The 27,789-nt window shown below is 40.9% G+C and overlaps 1 protein-coding gene across 5 annotated transcripts in view; it reads right to left on the reverse strand.

Moving 5' to 3' along the window:
* Positions 1 to 12,839: 12,839 nt before the first annotated feature.
* The window catches only part of ADK (adenosine kinase), a 452,224-nt gene continuing 437,274 nt past the window's right edge, over positions 12,840 to 27,789 (reverse strand). For all 5 annotated transcript variants that reach the window (XM_060172912.1, XM_060172984.1, XM_060172793.1 and 2 more), the window contains 3 exons: positions 14,086 to 15,458; positions 13,139 to 13,919; positions 12,840 to 13,002 (listed from right to left, as the gene is read on the reverse strand). In XM_060172912.1, the coding sequence (XP_060028895.1) occupies positions 15,334 to 15,458 (125 nt within the window). In that variant the 3' untranslated portion in view covers positions 12,840 to 13,002; positions 13,139 to 13,919; positions 14,086 to 15,333. The remainder of the gene's footprint in view (positions 13,003 to 13,138; positions 13,920 to 14,085; positions 15,459 to 27,789) is intronic.

The following is a 27,789-nucleotide window of genomic DNA, read 5'->3' on the forward strand; positions in this document are numbered from 1 at the left end:
TTCTCCTTGTCCTATCCAAAGATGATGACAACAACAACAATAATAACTACAACAATAAAACAAGGGCAACAAAAATGTAATAAATAAATAAATATTAAAAAAAAACAACAAGGAAACTGGGCGAAAGGATAAAAAGATATGAGCTCCAACTATAGGAAAGATGAACCTACAACTCACATGGAAAGGTCACTAGCAACTTCAGCCAGAGGTCACTGATTCACCACACAGCTTGATGTCTCTAATAAAAAGCTTCCCAGGAGCGCCACCACCAGCCTCTTGAAGCTACCTGTAAGGCTGTAACTATGGCGAGCATATCCCTAACCAGGACCTGTTTGCTCAGTGTTGCTTCTGCTTCACATATATGAGCATCACATAATCTCATCATTCAAATATTTTGCAGAAGTAACTTCCCTGCCTCAGCAGTACAATTCAACAGTATCTTTCTCTGTATCCCGATTTATCTTCCTTTCCCTTAACACTGCCTGACATACTACAATGTAAGTATTTAGTATCTTTCGTGTCGTGTCGCATAAATGTGAGCTTCAAGACAGCAGGGACTTGGTTGCAAATGGAACACTTTCCCCAAGGCCTGAACTTCGGCAGCACAGATAACACTAAGTCTCAATGAATGTTTTTGGACTGTGTGGTTTTATAATAGCTTCCTAGGTGGCTTTTTTGTTTTCCAGAAAAAAAAAAAAACTATTCCCCAAGCCATCCTGATTCACTCTGTGCAACGAGTTGCAGCCAAGTGACAATTCCTAGAGAGAGAATTAGCTACCTTCCTTGCACTGGATGGGGCCATTTTGTGGTCAGTACCCTTGCTTTTTGCTTCCCTGTTGCTGATAATAGCAAGAGACTAAGCAGGACGAAGGACTCTTAGAAGAATAAGACATTTACTCACATAAAGGGGGAGCAGGAAAAAGAACCCTACTTTTACTGAAGTGAGCAGAGTAATCCCTGGAAATGGGTAGCACTTACGAGTCCTGTCTTTCATAGTCCAACTGTCTGGCACCACAGAACTGTTAAGCTGCTTATAGATGGGCTTTCACACCCACGCAAGGAAAGAGCCTACTTCTGACTGCACAGCTGAAGGTAGGTCTTTAATATGTTTCATCTCTACACAAGGATTGCATTTTATTCACATGGGAGATCATGTTTACTCTTCTGTTCCTTAAAGGACTGATTCTGTTGAAGCAATTATTCACCACCCAGCCCCGTGCTATCTAACCTGGTATTTCTTTCTTTCTTTTTCTTTTTCCTTTACTGGGGGATTAATGTTTTACATTTGACAGTGAATACAATAGTTTGTACATGCATAACATTTCTCAGTTTTCCACATAACAATACAACCCCCACTAGGTCCTCTGTCATCCTTTCCTATCTAACCCTGTATTTCAAAGCTGTGTTTGGCATTGGAAATAAGCTTGATTGGCTTGGAGGGCCTTTTTGTGTTGGCATATAGTCTTGTTGGGCAGTGGAAGCTTTTCAGCTAACAAATCAAACAGAATTTTCTGCTGGGAAGTGAATTGATCATATGAATATTGCTTTTTTATTTTTATTTTTCTTCAGAACACTGCTCAGCTCTGGTTTATGGTGGTGCTGAGCACTGAATTTGGGACCTTTGGTGTGTCAGGCATGAAACTCTTTGTTTTTATAACTATTATACTATTTCCCCAACCCCCTCCCTCTTTTAAACTTTTTTTTTTTTAGTGTTTATTTAATTTTTGGATATACAGAGAGTGAAATCGAGAGTGGAGGGGCAGATAATGAGGGAGAAGGGCACCTGCAGCACTGTTTTAACTCTCCTAAAGCTTCCCCCCCCCCATCAGGTAGGAATTAGGGGCTTGAACCCAGGTGGTTGTGCATGGCAACATGTGTGCTTAACTGACTGTACTACTGCCGAGCCCCTGCTGTGGATTACTATGGGTATAATTATGTTTTGTATGGCATCGATTAAAGAAAGTCTAGTAAAAGTAAACAAGTTACAGGATGGGGGGGGAGACTGAGGATCGGAAAACATTTAGACTTCAGCAAGTTAACTAGCTCAGCAATTAGTTCTAGTTTGTACTCTGCATTTGTCCTTCCTAACAAACAGCACATGCCATTATAAACCAAATCTGGTCACAGAGAACAGATAGAGACACCTTTCCTTTAGATGAAGGATGGAAAGGTAGAAAAAGTATGTGTTTGGTCGCCAACATCTAGCGGAGAAGCAATTACAGAAGGCAGATTTTCCACCTTCTGCACTCCAGAAAGAACTTTTTTAAAAGATTTTATTCATTTATTAATGAGAAAGATAGGAGAAGAGAAAAAGAGCCAGACATCACTCTGGTACATGTGCTGCCGGGGATCAAACTCAGGACCTCATGCTTGAGAGTCCAAAGCTTTATCACTTTGCCACCTCCTGGACCACCAGGAAGAATTTTTTAGGGCCAGGTGGTGGCACACCTGGCTGAGCACACATGTTACAATGTACAAGTAAGGACCTCATGCCTTGTTGCAAAGTCCCAGGTTCAATCCCTCTGCACCACTATAAGCCAGAGCTGAGCAGTGCTCTGGTAAAAATAAAATAAAATAAAATAAAAATAATAAATTAATTAAAAAAAGAGTTTCAGAGAGTATATAGGGAAAGAATCCGATGTTTCATTGAGATGGGCCTACTGAGGTAAAGTAGTTTGCCTACAATCCCATAAGCTTGGCAGCCACCAATAAGCAATGCCTTTGCTTCCTTGTCAGATCTTTTTCTGCTAGAAAAAAGTTTTAGACCACAGCTCAGCTCTGGCTTATAGCGATGTGGGGGATTCTCACTGGGACCTCAGAACCTCAGGCATGAGTGTCTGTTTACACAACTATTATACTATCTCCCCCACCCTAGTTCTCTCCTCAGTCAATAATAAATAAATCTTAAAAAAAAAAAAAAAGGGGAGTCGGGCAGTAGTGTAGCAGGTTAAGTGCAGGTGGCTCAAAGCTCAAGGACCCGCATAAGGATTCCGGTTTGAGCCCCTGGTTCCCCACTTGCAAGGAGTTGCTTCACAGGCAGTGAAGCAGGTCTATAGGTATCTTTCTCTCTCCCTCTCTTTCTTCCCCTCCTCTCTCCATTTCTTTCTGTCCTATCCAACAATGAAGATGACATCAATAACAACAACAGTAACTTCAACAATAAAACAAGGGCAACAAAAAGGGAATATATAAATATTAAAAAATATATTATTTTTTTATTTTACAATTCCCACCACCAGAACTCCATATCCCATCCCCTCCCTTAAAAAAATAATCTTTAAAACAAAACAAACAAACAAACAAACAAAGGTTTTGCTAAAGAGAAGTAGAAACTAATTGAGAAGGAAAATGAGAGTGGGATAGATAGCATAGTGGTTATGCAAAGAGATTCTCATGCCTGAGGCACCAAAATCCTAAATTCACCCCACCACCACCACCACTGGAAGCTAGAGCTGAGCAGTGCTCTGGTTAAAGAGAGAGAGAGAGAGAGAGAGCAAGAGAGAGCCGAGCAGTGTTCGGGAAAGAGAGAGAGAGGACCAGAGCACTGCTCTGGTACATGGCTATGCCAAGGATCAGACTTAGAATTTCATGCTTGAGAATCCAATGCTTTTTCTATTGAACTACCTCCTAAGATGTCCCAATTCTTATTCTGATTAAAAAATTTAATTTATTTATTGGATGGAGACAGAGAAAGAGGATATGGAGCAGAGGAAAGAGAAAGTCCTGTAGCATCTTCTCACAGCTTGTGAAGCTCCCCCCGTAGGTGTTTCGAACATGGGTCCCAGTGCATTAATGTGTGTCCTCTACCATGAGTGGCACTGCCCAGTTCCTCATTATAACTTTCTAAAACTTTTTTATTATTTATTTTTAAGTGTTTTTTCTATTATACTTAACAGGGCAGAGAGAAATTGAAAGGGGAGGAGAGACAGAGTGGGAGAGAGATAGACACTTGCACTTCTGCTTTACCATTTGCAAAGCTTTCCCCCTGCAGGCAGGGGCTTGAACTCAGTTCCTGCGCCATCAGCTGGGGCCCTAGTCAGGGAGTCCAGAGATCCCCAAACAGACATGACAGGCCTAGAACTTGAATAGATCCCACTCTCCATTGTTACTGGTCCTCTCTATCAAGAACAACACAATAGACCCCTTTGTGGGACCCCATAGGAGCTTGCCCTCAACGTGGATGAACAACAGTAGAGAATGTTCCATCCTCTGAAGGGAGGCTGGACAACATATTCTATGCACCACCTGAGGAAGATGGGTCCTGATATTGGCACAGCTTGGAACCACAGAATGTGAGCTCAGATCTACAGGGATGCAGAGGTCACATAGGCTCCTAATCTGAATATGGGCCCCAGATCAGATCAAATCGATGGGGTTTACAGTCAACAATATTTATACACCTTTCTCATATTTGGGAGCTACTCTCTTCCCTGATCCAGCTTTCTGGTCCTTTTTTCCAGCCATGACATCATCTCCCCAGACAATAACTTGGGTCCACCTGCATATCAGATGTCAGGCTCAGGAAAAGAAAAAAAAAGTAGTATAGTCATGGGCTCTTTGGAATATACCTAAAATAGGCCTACTATCTACAAAACAGAGACCCCCCCAACTCTTTATCTGAACCCAATTCCTTATACACTGTGATATGTGCATGTAACTAGGTGTGCCACCACCTTCCCTCCCCCTTTTTTTTTTTGTAAATATAGGGTTCACCTGCTTTATAGATGGACTCTCTCTCTACCTTCTTTCCTTCTTTCCTTCTTTCCTTCTTTCCTTCTTTCCTTCTTTCCTCCCTCCCTCCCTCCCTCCCTCCCTCCCTCCCTCCCTTCCTTCCTTCCTTCCTTTCTGCCTCCAGGGTTATTGCTGGGGCTCCATGCCAGCAGTATGAATCCACTGCTCCAAGAAGCCATTTTTTTCATTATGTTGCCCTTGTTGTTGCCATTTGCTGTTGTTGTTGTTGCATAGGACAGAGAGAAATTGAGAGAGGAGGGGAAGACAGACACCTGAAGAACTGCTTCACCACCTTTGAAGCGACCACCCTGCAGGTGGGGCCTGGGGGCTCAAACTGGGATCCTGTGTGTCATGCCATGTAGCTTAAACTGCTGTGCTACCACCTGACCCCCTATAGATGAAATCTTAATTTACATTCTCATCTAGATTCTTTGACTCAATAAAATGTTAACATTAATTCATGTTTCATCAATGGCTAACAGACGAATGCCATTTTATAAATATGGTGTCAAGGAAATAACCTAAGGTTACATGCATGCGTGCATACATGTAAGAAAAGCTAAAGTAGGGCCAGGTAGTGGTACTCCTGGCTGAGAGCTCATGTTACAGTGCACAGGGACCCAGCTTCAGGCCCCTGGTCCCCACCTGCAGGGGGGAAAGCTTTGCAAGTGGTGGAGCAGGGCTGCAGGTGTCTCTCTATCTCATTCCCTCTCTATCTCCCTCTTCCTCTCGATCTCTGGCTGTCTCTATCCCATAAGTAAATAAAGATAATAAAAAATAAAATACTAAAAAAAGAAAAAGAACAGAAGACAAGTCGGTAGCTTGGGGGATAGTGCATGGACCTTCAAGCACAAGGTCTTGAGTTTGACCCCTGGCACTGTGTCAGAGTGATGCTCTGGTTTTCTATCTCCTTCCTTCTTCTTACAAACAAGCATTTAAAAAATTATTGAGCAGTGTTCTGGTATTTTTTTGTCAATTAAAAATATTTTTTTACATTAACTGAGTGCAGTTATTGCATTTTTTATTAGTGATTTAATACTGATTTACAAAATTATAAGATAACTGGGGATAATTCCACATCTTTCTTACTGTCAGAGCTCTGTGTTCCCATTCCCTCCACTGGAAACTGCATTAGTCCTCTTAAGATCACAGATTCAGGTTGACTATTCTTTTTTTTTTTTTAATATTTATTTTATTTATTTATTCCCTTTTGTTGCCCTTGTTGTTTTATTGTTGTAGTTATTATTGTTGTTGTCGTTATTGGATAGGACAGAGAGAAATGGAGAGAGGAGGGGAAGACAGAGAGGGGGAGAGAAAGACAGACACCTGCAGACCTGCTTGACCACCTGTGAAGCGACTCCCCTGCAGGTGGGGAGCCAGGGGCTCGAACCGGGATTCTTACGCCAGTTCTTGCGCTTTGCGCCACCTGCACTTAACCTGCTGTACTACCACCTGACTCCCAACTATTATTTCTATAACTATCTATATGTGAAAAAATTATTTTTTTTCTAGTTCAATTGATCAATATTTTCTTTAATGGTTATTGCTTTCAAAGTTCTTTCCAAACAACTTCTGTCTAACCTCAAGCTGTGAAAATATTCTCTTACATTTTATTTTTCTTTTTTTTAATAATTTATTTCTTTATTGGGGAATTAATGTTTTACATTCAACAGTAAATACAATAGTTTGTACATGCATAACATTCCCCAGCTTGGGGGATTTAACAATACAACCCCCACTATGTCATTCATCATCTTTCATGGACCTGTATTCTCCCCACCCACCCACCCACCCCAGAGTCTTTTACTTTGGTGTAATACTCCAATTCCATTTCAGGTTCGACTTGTGTTTTCTTTTCTAATCTTGTTTTTCAATATACACGATGGAATACTACTCAGCTGTAAAAAATGGTGACTTCACCGTTTTCAGCCGATCTTGGATGGACCTTGAAAAAATCATGTTGAGTGAAATAAGTCAGAAACAGAAGGATGAATATGGGATGATCTCACTCTCAGCCCGAAGTTGAAAAACAAGATTATTTTTCTTTTTTAAAAAATATTTTATTAATGAGAAAGATAGGAGAGAGAGAAAGCCAGACGTCACTCTGGCACATGTGCTGCTGAGGATTGAACTCAGGACCTCGTGCTTGAAGGTCCAACACTTCATTCATTGCGCCACCTCCCAGACCACTTCTCTCATGGTTTCCTTTGAAACCATACAGACATGCTCCATCTCTAAATTTTATGCATGGTCTAAGGTAAGGATGAAAAGTTCACTTTTCCCCATATAGATATCAAATTATAGCATTGCCTAGGAAGATTTTCATTCCCCCACTGGATTGTTTTGATGTGTTTGAAAATTATCAAGTTCTTTCTATTTACTTACTATTTACAAAGTAATTTCATTTTTACTACACTTGGGGGTCCAGAGGGGAAGGGTTATTTGACATGGCATTAGACGAATGAGGATGACCAGAAACTAAGAAACTGATCAACTCTTAGCATTCTGTTTGCAGGAACAATTTTCCAAAGAACAGTTACCATGTTAAATTAAGTTTTCATATAAAAGGACAATAAACAGAGACTCACATCCCATTCCTGCTAGCCCTTTATCTTCGTGGCAAACAGTAGAGCTTCAGGCCTGTTACAAGGAGAAAGTGCAGAGTCCATCATAATCTGATGGCTTCTAGGTTCCATCCTGTTTATCCCAAAACCTGTGTCTGTTTTTTCAAATTCTAAACAGTACAGAAACCTTTTAGCCTTTCGTTCATTCTACCTGTATACATTTTATTCCCTGTAATAAAAGGATGGGAATATAGACCTGAAGATTATTTCTGACTCATTCCAGACTGTAGTCTTTTTGTTCTTTTTTTTTTTTTTTAATTTTTTATTTAAGAAAGGATTAATGAACAAAAACATAAGGTAGGAGGGGTACAACTCCACACAATTCCCACCACCCAATCTCCTTAACCCACCCCCTCCCCTGATAGCTTTCCCATTCTCTAGCCCTCTGGGAGCTTGGACCCAGGGTCATTGAGGGTTGCAGAAGGTAGAAGGTCTGGCTTCTGTTATTGCTTCCCCGCTGAACATGGGCGCTGACTGGTCGGTCCATACTCCCAGTCTGCCTCTCTCTTTCCCTAGTAAGGTGTGTCTCTGGGGAAGCTGAGCTCCAGGACACATTGGTGGGGTCTTCAATCCAGGGAAGCCTGGCCAGCATCCTGGTGGCATCTGGAACCTGGTGATTGAAAAGAGAGTTAACATACGAAGCCAAACAAATTGTTGAGCAATCATGGATCCCAAGCTTGGAATAGTGGAGAGGAAGTGTTGGGGGGGGGTACTCACTGCAAACTCTAGTGTACTTCTGCTTTCAGGTATATATTTTGCAGTAGTTTATGGATACGTGTGAACATAAGCTCTCTCTCACAGAAACTGGTGTCTATCTAGGTTATGGGACTTTGTTAGAAGGTGAACCACCTGAGATGAAATTAGAGTGTACTATAAAAGGAAAGGTCTCACCCAAGTAATGAAGCTGAAGGGTTGTCATTCCACATGTGAAGTCTCTGGACACAGTCTGAGGTGAAGCATGTTGAGGTGGCAATCGTTGCATTGGTTAGGTTGTGATCGGCGGATGCAATATTATTTGGTATGGATTGGGAGACGCATACGGGAAAGTGGGCCCTATCCAAGGGTTCCAGGACTGGGGGAAGTAGGGGCTCTATAGTGGACATGTGAGGTTCCTGCTGTCTTAGGGTTCAAAAAGACAATCGATAGTTAATGTTATCACATTATTTGGTAATTGGGTTAGCTTTGAAAAGTCCTTTTGTTATGGTTTCCTGTACAGTATCCAGTATCTTGTATATAGCTGTGCTATAGTCTTTTTGTTCTTGCAGAAGCTATTGGGATAGTGTTTGGCTTTCACAGCACAAGGCAGAGGGCAGAGGGCAGAGGGCTCACATTTGACTCACATCCCCTTAGCACTTTCCCACCAGGGGGTGGACAGTTGGTATATTTTCTTTATTTTGTAGGTGAGAAAACCAAGACTGAGTAATTCAAGAATTTGTTCATGGGGACAAAAAGTCAAGGACTCAAACACAGAACTACTACTAAACCATGAAGAAACTGTTTTCACTTTAGACCTATTTTATTCAGTGGAATATTATCATTATATTTATTTATTTATTTTTACCGGAGCACTGATCAGCTTTATCAGGTTTATGGTAAGTTCGGGGAATTGAACCAGGGAGTTTGGAGCCTCAGGCATGAGAATCTCTGCTATCTACCCCTCAGTGGAAATATTATTAAATGGATACTTTGTCTCTGAGGGTAATAAACAGAATGAATGTGAGTATTTATATATTTAGTTGTTCTTAGTCAAAAGGCTGAGAAACAATCATACTTTCATATTTCAGTGCTGGTAGTATTTTTAGCTAGCCAGCCAAAACCATGCTTCCTTTATAGAGTTGCATATATCTAAAATAATCTCTACAGTATCACTATTTTGAAAGGTCAAAAAAAGAACACAATACTTGCTTTGCAAAATTGGACAAGAATAGCTTGAACTTTATGTAAGAGAAAGTATGTGTTTCCCTCACTCTGATCTAAAAGAAAGTCTATTCTTTTGACTTTTTTCAGAGAAATAAAGCGATACTTAAAAGCACATATCATGAAGATGAAAAAAAAAAACTAGAAGAAAAACACAACAGTCACTCTTGCTCTTTATTCTTTTTCTCTTCTCCAGTATTAATATCCTTTAAAAAATCTTTTATTTATTTCATTTTGTTACCCTTGTTTTAAAAGTTGTAGTTGTTATTGTTGTTGCTATTGATGTTGTTGGATAGGACAAAGAGAAATGGAGAGAGGAGGGGAAGACAGAGAGGGGGAGAGAAAGATAAACACCTGCAGAGCTGCTTTACTGCCCATGAAGCGACTCCCCTGCAGGTGGGGAGCCAGGGGCTCAAACCAGGATCCTTCTTCTTCTAGCATTTGCCCTTCTTCTGTAGCCAGTCAACAGCGTCAGGTTGAGTCTGATGTAAAGTTTCGAGACCTCCTTTGAATCTGGAGAGGTGGCAGTCGTTGACTATGTGGGTCATAGTCTGTCTGTAGCCGCAGGGGCAGTTCGGGTCGTCTCTGGCTCCCCAGCGGTGGAACATAGCGGCGCACCGGCCATGGCCTGTTCGATAACAATTGAGGAGGGCCCAATCATAACGTGCTAGGTCAAAGCCGGGTTGACGCTTGCAGGGGTCTGTGATGAGGTGTTTGTTCTTTACCTCAGCTGACTGCCAACTCTGTTTCCAAAAGTCTGGAACAGAGAAGTTCAGTGTAGGCGTAGGGGACCAGATTGGGTGACGAGACGTCAAGCGTTGGACAGGATGGGCGAAGATATCCGCGTATATTGGCAGGTCCAGTCGAGCGTAGACGTGGGAAATGAACTTAGATGATGCCGCATCCCGACGAATATCTGGCAGGGTGATGTTGCTAAGAACTGGCAGCCATGGAACCGGGGTGGAACGGATGGTTCCAGAAATTATCCTCATGGAGGAATATAATTTGGAATCGACCAAGTGGACATGGGGGCTACGGAACCATACTGGGGCACAGTATTCTGCAGTGGAATAGCAGAATGCCAGAGATGATGATCGTAGTGTGGAAGCGCTCGCGCCCCATGAGGAGCTGGCCAGTCTTGCAATGATGTTATTCCTCGCACCCACCTTTGCTGCAGTTTTTATGAGATGTTCGTGAAATGACAGGGTGCGATCGAGAGTAACGCCAAGATAGACTGGCTGGGCTTCATGCCGGATTCTCGTATCGTCAAGCTGCACATTAAGCTCATGCGAGGCCAAGGCATGGTGTAGATGGAAAACAGATGATACCGTTTTTGCAGTGCTAGGGATTAGTCGCCATTTTTTACAGTAATCAGATATCAGAGACATGTCTTTCGTGAGTGTTTCCTCGAGGATGTCGAACTTGGATGCCTGAGTTGCACAGCAGATGTCATTGGCGTAGATGAACTTCCTTGAAGAAGTTTCTGGGAGGTCATTGATGTAAATATTAAATAGCGTAGGAGCCAGAACAGAGCCCTGGGGGAGGCCACTTGAGACAAGTCTCCATCTGCTAGACTTGTCACCCAGATGCACCCGGAATCTTCTGTTTTGGAGAAGAAACGATATAGTGTTGGCCACCCATGGAGGCAGGCATCTTGAGATCTTGACTAGGAGACCACGGTGCCAGACCATGTCATAGGCTGCTGTGAGATCAACAAAGACAGCACCCGTCTTTAAATTCTTCTGGAATCCATTTTCAATGTAAGTTGAGAGGGCCAGGGCTTGTTCGCAGGTAGATCTTCCTGGGCGGAAACCAGCTTGGGCCGGTGATAGGAATTTCTCTGTAAGAGGAGAAATTCGTGACAGAAGCAGCCTCTCAAGGAGTTTGTAACACACGGAGAGGAGAGAAATTGGTCTATAGCTGGCGGCCAGTGTTGGGTCTTTCTTTGGTTTCAAAACTGCTATTATCTTCGCACGACACCAAATTTTGGGCATAGATTCGGATTCCAAGATGTGGGACAGGAATGTAATGAGCCACTTCTTTGCCACGGGGCCCAAGTTAAGAATGAGTTCTGGGGTGATGTTATCATAGCCAGCAGCCGTTCCCGGTTTAACCCTCTTCAAAGCGTCTTCCAGTTCAGACAGTGTAAAGGGAGAGAGTTTTGGAGATGGACAAGATAAACGGAAGTGGGATGACCACTCATGGGAAATTTCTCTTTTCCAGACTGGGTTGATCTTAGCGCGTCCAACTTGAGTTAGGTGACTGGCCACTGAGTTTGGAGATACGGGAGGATGGGAGATGGGAGGGGGCTGGCTACCGGCACCCAGACTATGAAGAAGCTTCCAGGCCTTCCTACTTGAGTGGGTGAAGTTCAGACTTTCCGTGAGTTGTTGCCAGCGGGCTTGGCGTGCTGCATCCAGGGAGGCAATGAGATGGTCGGCCACATCTGGGTCGCCCAACTCATCGTACTGCTTTAGTAGTTGCTCGCATTCAGCATCAAGACAAGGCATATAGTTAGCACGTCTCCCACGAGGAATAGCTTGGGAAGCTGCTTTGAAGATGGCTTGGCGGAAGCACCTGTAGGAATCTTCAGAGGGGATAGAGTTAATTGGAATTGCAGGAATAGATTTGTTGGTAAGATCACTGAACAGACGCCAGTTTGCTTTCCGAAAGTTCCATCTTAGTTTCTCCGAGCACAGAATCAGTGGGAGCTGGAGATTAATGTGGATGATTGCTGGGCGGTGATGACTGTGCAGAAAGACCTTGAGAACTTGTCTCGTAGCGGGAAAGGCTTGGCCGTTGACTGTGCTAATCCAGCACAGGTCGGGTGATGAGTCTTTATTCCATCTAGCACTGTGAAAAGAGCCTGGCTGTTTGGGATCATATAATAGGGAGAGGTCATTCGCTGAAGCCCAGTCAGCTAAGATAGAGCTGTCAGCATGAGTGGAGGAATATCCCCAGTCTTGGTGATGACTATTAAAGTCTCCTTATTCAGGTCCTTGCGCTTTGTGCCACATGCGCTTAACCTACTGCACCACCGCCCAACTCCCAGTATTAATATTCTTTAAACAATTTTTTTATTTAAGGAGACATTAACAAAATCATAGGATGGGGGGGTACAATTCCACACAATTCCCGCCACCCAATCTCCACATCCCATCCCCTCCCCAATAGCCTTCCCATTCTCTATCTCTCTGGGAGTATGGACCCAGGGTCATTATGGGATGCAGAAGGTGGAAGGTCTGGTGTCTGTAATTGCTTCCCCGATGAACATGGGTGTTGACTGGTCAATCCATACTCCCAGTCTGCCTCTCTCTTTCCCTAGTAGGGTGGGTCTCTGGGGAAGCTGAGCTCCTGGACACATTGGTGGGCAGTATTAATATTCTAACGTTCAGCCTGTCTCCAAATGTTTGGCAACATCTTCTTCTATTTTTTTTTAACTTCAATTTTTTTAACCTTAAAACATTTTTTTAATTTTTTAATTTTACTTTTTATTGCCACAAGGGTTATCCCTGGGGCTCGGTACTGTACAACAAATTCACTGCTCCAGGTAACTGTTTTTTTCCATTCTTTTTATTTTATTTTATTTTATTTCATAAGACATACGGAAATTGAGAGGGGAGGGGGACATACAGGGAGACAGTGAGAGATACCTGCAGCACTGCTTCTCCACTTGTGAAGTTTGTCCCCTGCAGGTGGGGACCTGGGTGTGAACACTAGTCCTTCTGCACTGTAATGTGTGCACTCAACCATGTGCACCGCTGCTTATCCCATCACCTTCTTTATTATCTCACAAAAGCAGTTTTCTGGTGACCTGGATCACCTTCTGAGACTAAGCCTACCCGAGTTTTAAGGGTCCAGATGACCTAAGTTTGCCCCTTATGTATCAGTTTCCTGTGTACACTTTATTTGCCCAACCATGGTATACAAATTAATGACCTCCATCTTTCTGGCTGACTCTTCAGGTAAAAACTACCATTTCTCATGTACAGTGAAACACCCTTGTTAACACCATTCACTGGTCCATAATAAACCTTAGGGGTGTTACAACCAATCATTTATACATGTGAATAGCATCCAATAAGAGGGTCACACAGTTATTTGAAGCTGCTCTAAGACCTGAACTCAAGTGTTTTTGCTATCTTTATTATTATTCTCCTATATTATAGGTCCTTCCCCAACTATCTGTTAAAACCTGTTGAAGCTCACTGGACAGAATGGTCACCATATCTTCTCTTGCAGGGTGAGGCCCTGAGCTTAAGCTTCCTCAACACATGGAAGCACTGTGGCAACCAGGGCAAGTTCCACAGATGGTGTCGTGGCGCTGTGGTGCTACACTTGCTATTTTTTAATGAAATTTCCTCAGTAATCTTGTACATAGACATTATTATCCCATTATCTTCCTTCCTTCCTTCCTTTCTCCCTCTCCTCCTCTTTTTTTTTAATTTCTTTATTGGGGAATTAATGTTTTATTTCTCTCTCTTTCCCCATTTTTTCCTTCCTTCCTTTCTCTCCCCAAGCACTATTCAGCTCTGGTTTATGGTGTTGTGGGGGACTGAACTTGGGAGCCTCAGGCATGACAGTCTCTCTCTCTTTTTAACCAGAGCATTGCTTAGCTCTGGTTTAGGGTGATGCCAGGGATTGAACCTGGGACTTTGGAGCCTTAGGCACTAGTCTCTCATTGAATAACCATTATGCTATCTACCCCCTACCCTGAGAGTCTCTTTACATAGTCATTATGCTATATCTCTCACCTTTATTACCCTCCCCAGCACTGCTCAGCTCTGGTTTATGGTGGTGCAGGGGATTGAACCTGGAACTTTGGAGCCTCAGGCATGAAAGACTTTTTGTATAATGATGCTATCTACTCCCTGCCTATTATTCAATTTCTAGGAAGGAAGTTGAAGCTCAAAAAGGCTGGATAAATCATCCAAGGTAATTAAAACTATGAAGGTAGTTAAATCTGACTATAGAGGTTCTATTATTGATATATACTATTATGGGGCCAGAGGACAGCTCACCTGGTAGGGTGCAAGCCTTGCCGTGTGCGAGGCCTGGGTTTGAGCCCTAGTATCACATGCCACAGCACTGGGGAAGTTCTAGTGTTTTCATGTCTTTCCCTCTCTCACTGTCTCTCCCTTTCTACCTATCTGAAATAGAAAGAATGAAAAGTATTATTGGTCTCTAAAACTTTTATTTTCCAATGTATTTTGTTTTCATTCTTATCTCTATCAAAAGATTAGATATCACTTGAGGTTCCAGTATTATTAAACAATGATCTTTCTTTCCTATTTTCTTGAGCATGGTACAAAGACAGAAAAAAAAAACTATATTAGAAGCTTTTATTTGTATCAAATTACAGCATACCATAAGTAAATATAATATTATTACTTGAATATTATAATAGAACTTTAAATGTGTCAAATTATTTATTTAATTATTTGATGTTTATTATGTTTGCGTATGCACTAAAGAGACTATTTGGCATAATTTGGCAAGATAATGATTTGTATATCTTTTTTTTTTTTTAATATTTTATTTTATTTATTTATTCCCTTTTGTTGCCCTTGTTGTATGATTTGTATATCTTATTGACCATTTATCATATATATAAATGTGCATGTAATGGCCATACACACACTCCTAGATTAAATATATCTGTATAAAATGCTGAAGATTAATATTTTATGATTAATTTCTTTAAAAATCAATTATATTAAATTGCATCTGCATTAAAAGCAGAAATGTTAAAAAAAACTGATTAATTTGCTAGATACACATGGATTTACAAAGTAATTGAAGATGAAATTAAAATTCCTATTGAAATGTCATACTCGTATTTAATTGACATTAAAGTGGCACTATCTATGGAAATAAACATTTTTTAGGCTGTTGCGAGAATAAAGATCCTACTGAGCATTATTATACCATCTAAATTAAGAATGAACATTATATAGTAGGAAAAGATAAGGGCTAATTTTCTTCTTTATTAGTACAGGAATTCTCAGGAAGCAGTCAGGGCAGAGTCTGTAGTCTTGCACATGGATTTCCTGCTTTTCCATCAATGGAAGTCTGGCTTCTCAGGAAAGGTGCAGCCAGCCCGCTTAATGATGACACTTGCTGCATAGTGGCCAGCGCGGATGCATTCTGTCAGGGGCTTCTCAGAGACCAGTTGAGACAGAAAACCTGGAACACAGATAAAAGGGAAAACATGAGTGTTATTAAAAAGACTTGCATGCCTGAGGCTCTGAAGTCTCAGGTTCAATCCCCAGCACCACCATAAACAGAGCTGAGCAGTGCTTTGTGCTCTCTAACTCTTTTTTTTCTCTCTCTCATTGCCGTGTGAAATAAAATGAGAAATAAAAATGAGAAACAAAATAAAAGCTATCATCAGGCAAAAAAAAAAAAAAAAAAAGAAAGAGAAAGAAAGAAAGAACTCTATGCACTTATTCCATTTTTATTTATAGGAATTGCTAAAACTCATGGGTTAGCGAGGTCTTCCCTCAAAACATAAGCAACTTCCCCTGACCATACCAAGTACTGATAAGAATGTGGATCAGCTGGCACACTTACACTCAGATCAGATTAGTCTGGAAAACCATTTGTCAGTGTCTCTCAAAGTTAATACGCACACAACCCACCATGTAACCTAGTTATCCTATTCTAGGCATTGGACCCCGTGTGAATGAAATGAAAGCAGACATTCACACCAAGATTTGTAAATAAAAGTTCACAGCAGCTTTCATTGTAATAGCTCCAAACATGGAAACAATATAAATGGGAATGATAAAGGGCAGGAAGACAGGATTTTAAAAGCACAGGGGAGGGGGCTGGACAGTAGCACACCGGGTTAAGTGCACATAGTATGAAGCAGCGTAAGGACAGGCATAAGGATCGATCCCAGTTCCTCCCACCTGCGGGGGGTGGTGTGTCACTTCACAAGTGGTGAAGCAGGTCTGCAGGTGTCTATCTTTTTCTCCCCCTCTCTGTCTTCCCCTCCTCTCTCCATTTCTCTCTGTCCTATCCAACAATGATGACATCAAGAACAACAATAATAACTACAATAATAAAACAACAAGAGCAACAAAAGGGAATATAAATAAATATTTTTTTAAAAGGGGGGGAAGTTCTGTAGTTACAAATAAGCTAGGTCAAGGGCAGCAAAATCTGGGGCTACTTTTCTCTTAGGGGAAACCTGAGCTTTTGCAGCAATAGTCAAATACTCAGAAGAACAAATCAAAAAGAGAAATTGTTCTGTAACCAGATTTCTAGGCGTTTCTGCTAGGTTCCGGGGGTGGGAGGATGGAGGCTAGTTGAGAAGCTATGCCATCAAAACCCACAGAGAGCATTACAAACAATTAATTTTCATTCTCTTTGACATTTTTTTTTTATAGCACAGGACCCCCCCCATCAGATTTGTGAAATTCTTTGTATCTGATAAAATAAATATTTATAATCAAAAGAATGAAGTTATTTTGGCTAATGGAGATTTATATGTATTTTGAAGATACCTGCTTTACATGGAAATCACTCTCAAGGTGTCTTAGTAATGGTATTTTGTCACTGTACTTCCAGGTTATCAGTCAAAATTCAATATAAACGTTCAGTCAAACTGTGAGACTACAATGCCGAACCCACATAGTGAATGGGACAGATGCCAAATGCAGAGACAGATCAGTTTACAATGGAAACACGTCTATTAGAAGAAGCCTTATAAGCAACATCTGTTTTCCTCATTCCTCATGGTATGATCTTTGTGAGAAAAAAGAAAAGCTTATGTTTATGAAATGCTTTCTTGAAGCGTGTAAGTACCACCATCCTCTTTCTAAAACAAGGTCCAGCTGATAACTTCACTGAAGTCAAGCACTCAGAAGAGACATTTGCTTTGATTAGTGAAAAACCTGGAAGCAGAAATAAGTTAAGACCTTTGTCTTAGGTAAATATCAGCTTTTTAGTAATCTAAAAATAAAAATAAAATAATCAGTGGAGATGAATACAGATGCCACAGAATCAATGATAAATAAAATGTCAAATAAATTAGTTGATATACTTTTCCCATATTTGGGAGCTACTCTCTTCCCTGATACAGCTTTCTAGTCCTATTTCCCGACTTTGACACCATCTCCCCAGACAATACCTTTAGCCCAGCTGCATGTTAGCTGACAGGTTCAGGCAGTTGGTAAAGTTATGGGGCCCCTTGGACTATGCCTAAAATAGACTTCCTAGCTTTTTCCAAAAAGGGAGACCCCAAATCTCACCTGCTATATTCTTACCTCTAGGCTCTTAATTAGTAAACAATTTATTCTGCTTTATCTTTCTTTTAAAGATTTTTAAAAATATTTATTCCCTTTTGTTGCCCTTGTTGTTTTATTGTTGTAGTTATCATTGTTGTTGCAATTGCTGTTGTTGTTGTTGGATAGGACAGAGAAAAATGGAGAGAGGAGGGGAAGACAGAGAGGGGGAGAGAAAGAGAGACACCTGCAGACCTGCTTCACCGCTTCTGAAGCGACTCCCCTGCAGAGGGCTGGAACCGGGATCCTTAAGCCGGTCCTTGCGCTTTGCGCCAAGTGCACTTAACCCGCTGTGCTACTGCCTGATTCCACACTTTATATCTTAATGCTTTTAGCCACCAAGTTGCAGATACTACCATGATACCAACCTGACTTCTGTGGGCAGACAAGCTCATCAAAGAGTCCTGGAACCCCACCTCTCCAGAGGCCTGCCCCACTAGGGAAAGACAGACACAGGCTGGGAGTCTGGATTGACCTACTAATGCCCATGTTCAGCAGAGAAGCAATTATGGAAGCCAGACCTTCCACTTTCTGCATCCCATAATGATCCTGGGTCCATGTTCCCAGAGGGATAAAGAATAGGAAAGCTTCCAATGGAGGGGATGGGATGGGATGCGTAACTCAGGTGGTGGGAACTGTACACCGCTTATCCTACGGTCTCATTGATCATTATTAAATGAATTAAAAAAAAAGAAAAAGAAAAAATTAGTTGATGTTTGGTCAAAGTACATATTTTGGGGGAGATGTGAAGCTGTATCTGAGACAATAAAACCCTTTTATAAAACATTTCCTTAATAAAAAATTAATTTAAAAAGTAATTGATTTAAAAAAAAATTATTCCCATAAGGACAACAAAAGGGAATAAATAAATATAAAAAAATATTTATTCCCTTTTGCTGCCCTTGTTTATATTGTTGTAGTAATTACTGTTGTTGCTATTGATTTTGTTGTTGTTGGATAGGGCAGAGAGAAATGGAGAGAGGAGGGGAAGACAGAGAGGGAGTGAGAAAAATAGACACCTGTGGAGAAAAATAGTCACCGTCTGTGAAGCGACACCCCGCACCGCAGGTGGGGAGCTGAGGGCTTGAACTGGAATCCTTAAGCTGGTCCTTGCACTTTTCGCCACTTTAATTAACCCGCTGCGCTACCGCCCTATTCCCCTACTCCCAAGAAACTTTTTGTTTGTTTGTTTTAAACCAGAGCACTGTTCAGCTCTGGCTTATGGTGGTATGGGGGATCGAACCTGGAACTTTAGAGCCTCAGGCATGAGAGTCTGTTTGCATAACCATTATGCTATCTACCCTCCGCCCCGAAACTTAAAAAAAAAAATTTATTTATTTATTCTCTTTTGTTGCCCTTGTTGTTTTATTGTTGTAGTTATTGTTGTTATTGATGTTGTCATTGTTGGATAGGACAGAGAGAAATGGAGAGAGGAGGGGAAGACAGAGAGGGGGAGAGAAAGATAGACACCTGCAGACCTGTTTCACCGCTTGTGAAGGAGGTGGGGAGCCGGGGGTTCAAACCGGGATCCATACTCTGGTCCTTGCGAGTTTGCACCATGTGTGCTTAACCAGCCACGCTACCGCCTGACTCCACCCCAAGAAACTTTTTTAATGCTATAACACGTGCATAAAGGTTATGTCCACAACGGTAATAATAGCAAAAAAAAAAAAAAAAATCAGAAACAAGTGTATTGACTGAAAGTTGGGTTAATTGGGACATATTTCTACAATGGATATTAAATAACCACAGCTATATTTCTGAATATGGGTTGATTCTCTCACTGTCTAGTAATGCAGAAATATTAGAAAAGTAAAAAAAACAAAAACAATAATTAGGAAGTATAGCTGCTTTTGGTGCAAGGGGACATAATGGAGGGAACAGGGAATTCAAGGTAAGTAGATGGTCTATTTCTTAATCTGGGCTCTAGATAGAGGTCTCGATATTTTATTATTAGTAGTATATCTGCACAAATGACAAGTGAGAGAAAAGGTAATGATGGAAGCAATACCATTTACTTTCAATTCTTTCCTTCCTTTCTTCTTTCCTTCCTTCCTTCCTTCCTTCCTTCCTTCCTTCCTTCCTTCCTTTTCTTCTGCATAGAGACAAAAGTCAAGAAGGTATGTGGAGACAGGGAAAGAGAGGCACTTTGAGCACTGCTCCACCACTTGTAAATCTTCCCCCTTGCAGGTGGGGACTGGGGGCTTGAATCCGGATCCTTGTGCTTAGTAACATAACCATGTACACTCAACCAGGTGTGTCACTCTAGCCTTAGCAATTCCGTTTATAATTGAACTGAAAAAGACAAAATAATTTGGAACAAATAAAACAATAGAATCAAAAAATTTACAATGAAAATTTCAGGACATTGCTAAAAGAAGTAGAAGGTAACACAAAGAAATGGAAGACTATCATTCATGGCCACTGGTGGACAGTTAGATAAAGAAGTTATAGGATAGGGGCCAGGCAGTGGTGCACCTGGTTAAGTGCACACATTACAGAGTGCGAGGACCTAGGTTCAAGACCCAAGTCCTCACCTACACGGGGAAAACTTCACAAGCAGTGAAATAGGGGTGCAGGTGTCTCTCTCTCTCTATTCCCCCCCCCCAATTTCTCGCTGTCTATCCAATAAATAAATAAAGACAAAAAATAAACATTTTAAAAAAATGAAACAAAAAACAAGTTATGGGACATATACTCAATCAATATTTGTCATTTAGCCTATTTTTTCCACTTGACATATTATCCAGATAATGTGGCATCACTTTTAACCTAAACTATTAGTAAAGATAAAATATTTAATACAGCATAATTATTGAATAGAAGTGAACATTTTTATATACTATAATTTAAATTTGTACACTTTTAGAAGGGCACTTATCAAAATAGTAAGTGCACATGGCTTTGAGTCCAGCAATTCTTTATTTTTATTTTAAAGCTCTTTTTTTTAATATTATTTAATTAAATTAATTAATTAATTTATTTTTACCAGAACACTGCTCAGCTCTGGCTTATGGTGGTATGGGGGATTGAACCTGTGACCTTGGAGCCTCAGGCATGACAGTCTGTTTGTATAACCATTATGCTATCTATCCCCACTCATAAAACTCTTTTTAAAAAATATTTATTTATTCCCTTTTGTTGCCCTTGTTTTTTATTGTTGTAGTTATTATTGTTGTCATCATTGTTGGATAGGACAGAGAGAAATGGAGAGAGGAGGGGAAGACAGAGGGGGAGAGAAAGATAGACACCTGCAGACCTGCTTCACCGCTTGTGAAGCGACTCCCTGCATGTGGGGCAGCAACTCTTTATTTAAAACAAATTCTATTTGGTAACATGAAACGTGAAAAGCAGAATTTTGTTTTAATTATAGCTATTTGTTAGGAATGCTGGAAATGTATTTTGTGCCACAGGGGCCTTACATACATGTGATTTTTCACGGTTCTTGGGCCAATTTTAAAACCTTTCTCTTACACACACACACACACACACACACACACACACACACACACACACACACAAATGGAGAGAGACAGAGAGAAAACAGCACCACAATTTTCCTCATTTCCATGGCACCTCCCATGTGGTGCTGAGGCTTGAACTCAGGCTGTTCCTATAGCTACCAAATGAATTATCTTTTGGCTCCTTGAAAACTTTTATTCTTGAGTCTACCGACATTTATATTTGTTATTTTTAAAAGATTATATTTATTTATTCATGAAGATAGAAGGAGAGAGAGAGAGAGAGAGAGAAAACCAGACATCACTCTGGTACATGTGCTACCGGGGATTGAACTCAGGACCTCATGCTTGAGAATCCAGTGCTTTATCTATTGCACCACCTCCCAGACCACTATTTGTTATTTATTTATTTTTTAATGATATTTATTTCCTTCTGTTGCCCTTGTTGTTTTATTGTTGTAGTTATTATTGCTGTTGTTATTGATGTCATCATTGTTGGATAGGACAGAGAGAAATGGAGAGAGGAGGGGAAGACAAGAGAGGGCAGAGAGAACCTGCTTCACCGCCTGTGAAGCGACTCCCCTGCAGGTGGGGAGCCTGGGGCTTGAACCGGGATCCTTATGCTGGTCCTTGCGCTTTGCACCACCTGCACTTAACCCGCTGTGCTACATACAGCCCAACTCCCTATTTGTTGTTTTTATTTATTTATTTATTTATTTATTTATTTATTTATTTATTTTTAAAAATCCTTTTAAGCTTTTCTTTTTTTTTAAATTTTTTTTTTAATCTTTATTTATTTATTGGGTAGAGACTGCCAGAAATTGAGAGGAGGAGGGGAGATAGAGAGGAGAGAGACAGAGAGACACCTGCAGCCCTGCTTCACCACTCGTAAAGCTTTCCCCCTGTAGGTGGGGGCCAGGGGACTCAAACCCAGGTCCTTGTGCACTGTAATATGTGTGCTCAACCAGGTGCGCCACCACCCAGCCCCCCCCCATTTGTTATTTTTGTATGTTGATTTTGATTAATGTTTTTGTCTATTTTTCCACTGGGTATTTCTCTTATATTGATTTGTAAGAGATATGTCCCATTTATCTATCTTACATGTTGTTACAAATTTCCTTCCCCTTTGTCTTTTATTTCCACAGTGATACAGTTCTATTTATCTTTTTGTTAATAATATTCATTTGAATTTGAATTTATTAATTTATTTCTGGGAGAGAGAGAGAAAGTGTTCACTCTAGCATATAGAGGTGCCCGCGGTGGAATCTGGGTCTCTTGCACATAGGTTTTGTGCACAACTGCTGTGCTGTTCCCCCTCCTTAGTTTACTGAATCTAACCTGAGAAGAGTCTTTCATGAACATTATTAGCATTCATGCTTTATTTTACAGTCACTTTTTCAGAGCACTGTTTAGTTCTGGCTTATGACTGTGCCAGGGACTGAATCTACTCTGGAGTCCAGGTATATAAATCTTTTGCATGACCACTATACTGTCTCTCCCCACCCTCTGGCCTCTTCTGTATTTTCATTTAAAAATTAATTTATTAATTTATGAGAGAGAGAGGAAGGACACACCACATCACTCTGGCATGCGAGAGATACTGGGGATCAAACTTGGGGCTGCATGTTTCCAAGTTCAGTGTCTTACTCACTGTGACACCTCCCGGGCCCCTGTCTTCTTTGCTTTCTTTTATGATCACTGAACTATCCTCCATTCGGAAATTGAGTATCCCCCAAGAGTTCTGGATTTGTTCTATTATGATACTTTAAGTAATTCACCTGATTCCTGCTGTTTAAAATGTCTTTAAAATTTGAAATGATTTTAGCGTTCCTGAAGAGTTGCAAAGACAATACAGACAGCTCCTGCAGTCACTGACTTTAGATCCTGATTATTATATTAAATTTCCGCTTATGTTCACTTCCAAAGTAGTTGATTGGATCCATGGATTACATTTTAGAAATAGTTTTATTCAAAATAGTAAAAAAGCAAAAATTGTGTATATACACTGAAAAAGACAACATTATTGGGGGCTGGGCACACTCAGTTAAGAGAACAGATTACCAAGCGCAAGGACCTGGGTTCGAGTGCCAGCTCTCCACCTGCAGGGGGTTAACTTCACAAGTGGTGAAGCAGGTCTGCAGGTGTCTATCTTTCTCTCCCTTTCTCTGCCTCCCTGTTCTCTCCTAACTTCTCTCTGTCCTGTCTAATAAAAAATTTTTTTAAAGGAAAAAGTGGCCATTGGGAGTGGTGCATTTATAGTGCTGGCACCAAGCCCCAGTGATAACCCTGGTGGAAAAAAAAAAAGACTATCATTTCTAGAATTCAGACCTGATTTTTATTGTTTTGTTTTTCCTAACTCCTAAGTATTTTATTATTAGTAACATTACTTTTATAGTCAGAAAAAAGCCAGTAAATATTATTTTAATAACAAGAGAACTTTTAACTACTCAGAAAAAATGGTTATTAGAAAAACAACTCGTTCAAGCATTTAAGCTAAGTGATGTGTTCTAGCAGTGTTCCACTCATGTGTCTGGAGTTCATTAATAACTGTAGCCACTTGGCAACAGAGCTTTCCACAAAGTAAACCATTATAAGTATCAGTACAAGTACATTAAAGTTGGTCCGTCTTCATAGAAGATTCCTTGACGACATAAAGACCTCCACTATTTTCTATATTCCTAGTTTCAAGGAATTAAAAAAAAAAAAAGGAGTGTGAGAGGAGTTATTTAGAAAGCTTCTGAAGGAACTTTAGGGGTTTTCTTTCCTAAGTGAAGTCTTCCTCTATAGAAGTAATATGGCGTATAGGACCCAGCATCTTGTATATAGCTGTGTTGTCAGTTGCTTCTGTTTTCCCTGGTCTAGGCTTTTGGGAGAGAACATATCAAAGACAGCCTATGTATTCAAAAGACTCAGTCTGTGTTTTAAGAAGTTCTAGGCATATCATCAGTTTTTCGCCTCTCATATTAATTAAATAGTGGTTTATATAATGTTTACACTTTAATAGGATCGTACATAAACACCACTCCCACCACCAAAAGACTGTGTCCCATCCCCACCACCCACCCCGCCCCCCCCCCCTCCGCCATGCTGGGAAGCCCAATGGCCACCCTCCCTTTCACCACAGGGTTTTTACATTGGTGCCCTGCTCTCAATTTAATCAGATCCTGCTTTTAGTTTCCCTTTCTGTTCTTCTTTCTCAACTTCTGTTCAGCGGGGAAGCAATCACAGAAGCTAGACCTTCCACCCTCTGCAACCCACAACGACTCTGGATCCATACTCCCAGAGAGATGGAGAATGGGAAGGCTATCAGGGGAGGGGGTGGGATGTGGAGATGGGGTTATGGGAATTGTGCGGAATTGTACCCCTCTTATTCTATGGTTTTGTTAATGTCTCCTTTCTTAAATAAAAAAAAAAAGTAATATGGCAAGTAAATCACTCTCCATCTTTTGAAATGGGAATTCAGTGATTAATGCCACCCTAACAGGAGTTGCTGGGAAAATTCCTGACAGAATTAATCAGAAAGGCTCACTATACTTGGGTAGAGAGGCTATCATACACCATCTATGAAAACAAGCTTTGTGATAAAAACTGTGAGTTCACTGACTATATGGCAAAGTTGTAACTAAATCTAACACCTTAGGACACTGTCTTAACACCAAGGGCAATGGAGATTGTGATTAGAAAACAGGAAACAGGTACAAACTAATTTGGGTCCAGGAGGTGGTGTAGCAGTAGAGCTCTGACCTTGTAGGGATGTAGTCCTGAGTTTGAAACCTAACACTACATATGCCAGAGTAATAAGAATAAATCATTAGCTCCCTGGGAGGTGGTGCAGAGGATACACGTTCGGGCTCCTGATCCGGAGCATCTCATGTGCCAGAGTCATGCTCTGGTTGTCTCTCCTGCTTTCTCCTCCTCACTAGCAGATGAGTAAATAGATGCAATAGATAAATCTTTAAAAAACATTTTGGTGAAATGACGTGGGTGGAAAAGTTTTTTTTTTTTTTTTCAAAAAACTACTTTTTTTGTTGTTGTCTTCCGGGTTATCACGGGGGCTTGGCGCCGGCATTATGAATACATCATTCCCAGCACCATTTTTCCTCCCATTTTTCTTTCTATTTTCATTTGACAGTACAGAGAGAAACTGAGAGGGGGAGGGGAGATAGGAAGAAAGAGAGAGAGAGACACCGGCTTCACTGCTTGTGAAGTGTACCCCCTGCAGGTGGGGGGGTAGGGGGTGGGCTCAAACCTGGGTCCTTGAGCTAAGCAATCTGTGTACTTAACCAGGTGTGCCACTGTCCACCCCACCAGTCTTTTCTATAAACTTTCGTAATAGTATTTGCTTAAACAGAGAATATTTTCCAAACAAAGTGAACTATTTAAGAGTTTAGCAGTAGGACTTGCATCAATGAGGTCCCAGGTTCAATTCCATGCAGCATATACGCTAGAGCTGAGAAGTACTGGTCTCTCTGAAAAAAAAAAAATCATTTATTTATTTATTTTACCAGAGAACTGTTCAGCTCTGGCTTATGGCAGTGTGGGGGATTGAACCTGGAACTTGAGAGCCTGAGGCATGAAAGTCTCTTTGCATAACCATTCTGCTATATACCCTCACCCCAAAATAAATAAGTCTTAGGAAAAAAAATCAGTGCAAACTTGAGTTATTTTCCAGTGACGGTAAACTTATTTGCCTTAACCTGTGTTTGCTATATTCAGAAAGTTCCATTTGCCTCATACTCTGATAGCATTTCCTAAAGTCTTGGCTTATATTCTTGAGGACTGGATCAATGATCCACTGAATCATTTGCATTCTTGATTGCTATAATCATATGATTCCCCTACTGCCTCCACCCTTCGCCCAAACCCACCTCATTCATTTATCAATGCTTTTTATACATGAATAATATCAAACTACAAACTGTAGTAGTAGTGACAAGTTAATCACACAGTTATTAAGAGGTAATGTGGGAGTAGTAACATAAGTTCTCATGTAATTACCTTTGTTCTCAAAGGCATTACCATGTAATTAAAGCAAACCTGATATAATATTTTACTGCAACTAAAAGTGCTGAACTCTGTATTTCCTATCTTCCTCTCTGTAAAGTATTTGTTCCCAGTTTTCATTTTTAGTTCTTTGTTTTGCACTTTTTCAGTTATATATCTTTTAGCAGAGACTTATGCGTTCTTTTAAAACTGGCCTGCGTAAATTTCTTTTTTATTTTTAAAATAAATTTTGTTTGTTTGTTTATTTCTATTGTCACCAGGTTTATTGCTGGGTGGAGCTCAGTGCTGGCATTATGAATCCACTGCTCTTGGTGGCCATTTCTCCCCCTTCTGTATTTTTTTTTAGTTAGAGCAGTACTCAGCTCTAGCTTGTGGTGGTGCAGGGGACCTATACCCCCTTCTGTTTTTATTTCACAAGACAGAGAAAAATTGAGAGAAAGATAGACACACCTGCAGATCTGCTTTATGGCTTGTGAAGTGTTCTCCCCGCAGGTGGGGAGTGAAGGCTTGAACCTTGGTCCTTGAGCATGGTGATACGTGTGCTTAACCAGGTGTGCCACAGCTCAGCCCACCTTAAATTTCTTACCTCTGTATCAACAGTTACCAGATCTATGCTACCACATAACATCTGAGACAACTTAAAGAGAAATAAGATGTAAATTAAATTTTGACAAATTTGAATCTTTAGTTTATTAGATACCACTACCACTTCTACACTTGAATATATGTATATGTATACATATATGTATTACTAGGGAATCTTAAACTTGATTTTCCCCCCCCGCCCATTAAACTTGATTTTTATTATAAATAAGAAATGAAGAGGCTAAAATTTTGTTAAACTCTTTCTTTCTTCCCACCCCCCAGCCCCCCACCCTTCACCACAGTACTATTCAGCTTTGGCTTATGGTGATTACTAGGGATTGAACCTGTGACCTTTGGTGTTTCAGGAATGACTTTTCCCCCTGCTCCAATTTATTCAGTTTTTTGGTCATTGCTGGGGCTTCATAGCTCCATGCTGCTGCTGCTGCTGCTTATTATTATTATTATTATTATTATTATTTGCCTCCAGGGTTATTGCTGGGGCTCAGTGCCGGCACCATGAATCCACTGCTCCTGGAGGCCATTTTTTTCCCCTTTTGTTGCCTTTGTTGTTGTAGCCTTGTTGTGGTTATTATTGTTGTTATTGATGTTGTTCGTTGTTGGATATGACAGAGAGAAATGGAGAGAGGAGGGGAAGACAGAGAAGGAGAGAGAAAGACAGACACCTGCAGACCTGCTTCACCGCTTCTGAAGCGACTCCCCTGCAGGTGGGGAGCTGGGGGCTCGAACCAGGATCCTTAGGCCAGTCCTTGCGCTTTGCGCCACCTGTGCTTAATCCGCTGCGTTACCACCCGACTCCCTGCCCCTGAGAATTTTATGAAAGTCACATAATACTTTACAGTTCATACCGACACAAGTTTTTTTAAAAAAATATTTATTTTATTTATTTGTTCCCTTTTGTTGCCCTTGTTGTTTTATTATTGTCGTTGTTGGATAGGACAGAGAGAAATGGAGAGATGAGAGGAAGACAGAGAGAGGGAGAGAAAGATAGACACCTGCAGACCGGCTTCACCGCCTGCGAAGGGACTCCCCTGCAGATGGGGAGCCAGGGATAGAACCGGTGCGCTTTGCACCATGTGCGCTTAACCCGCTGCGCTACAGCCCGACTCCCCATACCGATACAATTTACAATAGCCCAAACTTGGAAGCAACCTAGAT

The sequence above is a fragment of the Erinaceus europaeus genome, chromosome 1 (genome assembly GCF_950295315.1).
Source record: "Erinaceus europaeus chromosome 1, mEriEur2.1, whole genome shotgun sequence".
Lineage (NCBI taxonomy): Eukaryota > Metazoa > Chordata > Mammalia > Eulipotyphla > Erinaceidae > Erinaceus > Erinaceus europaeus.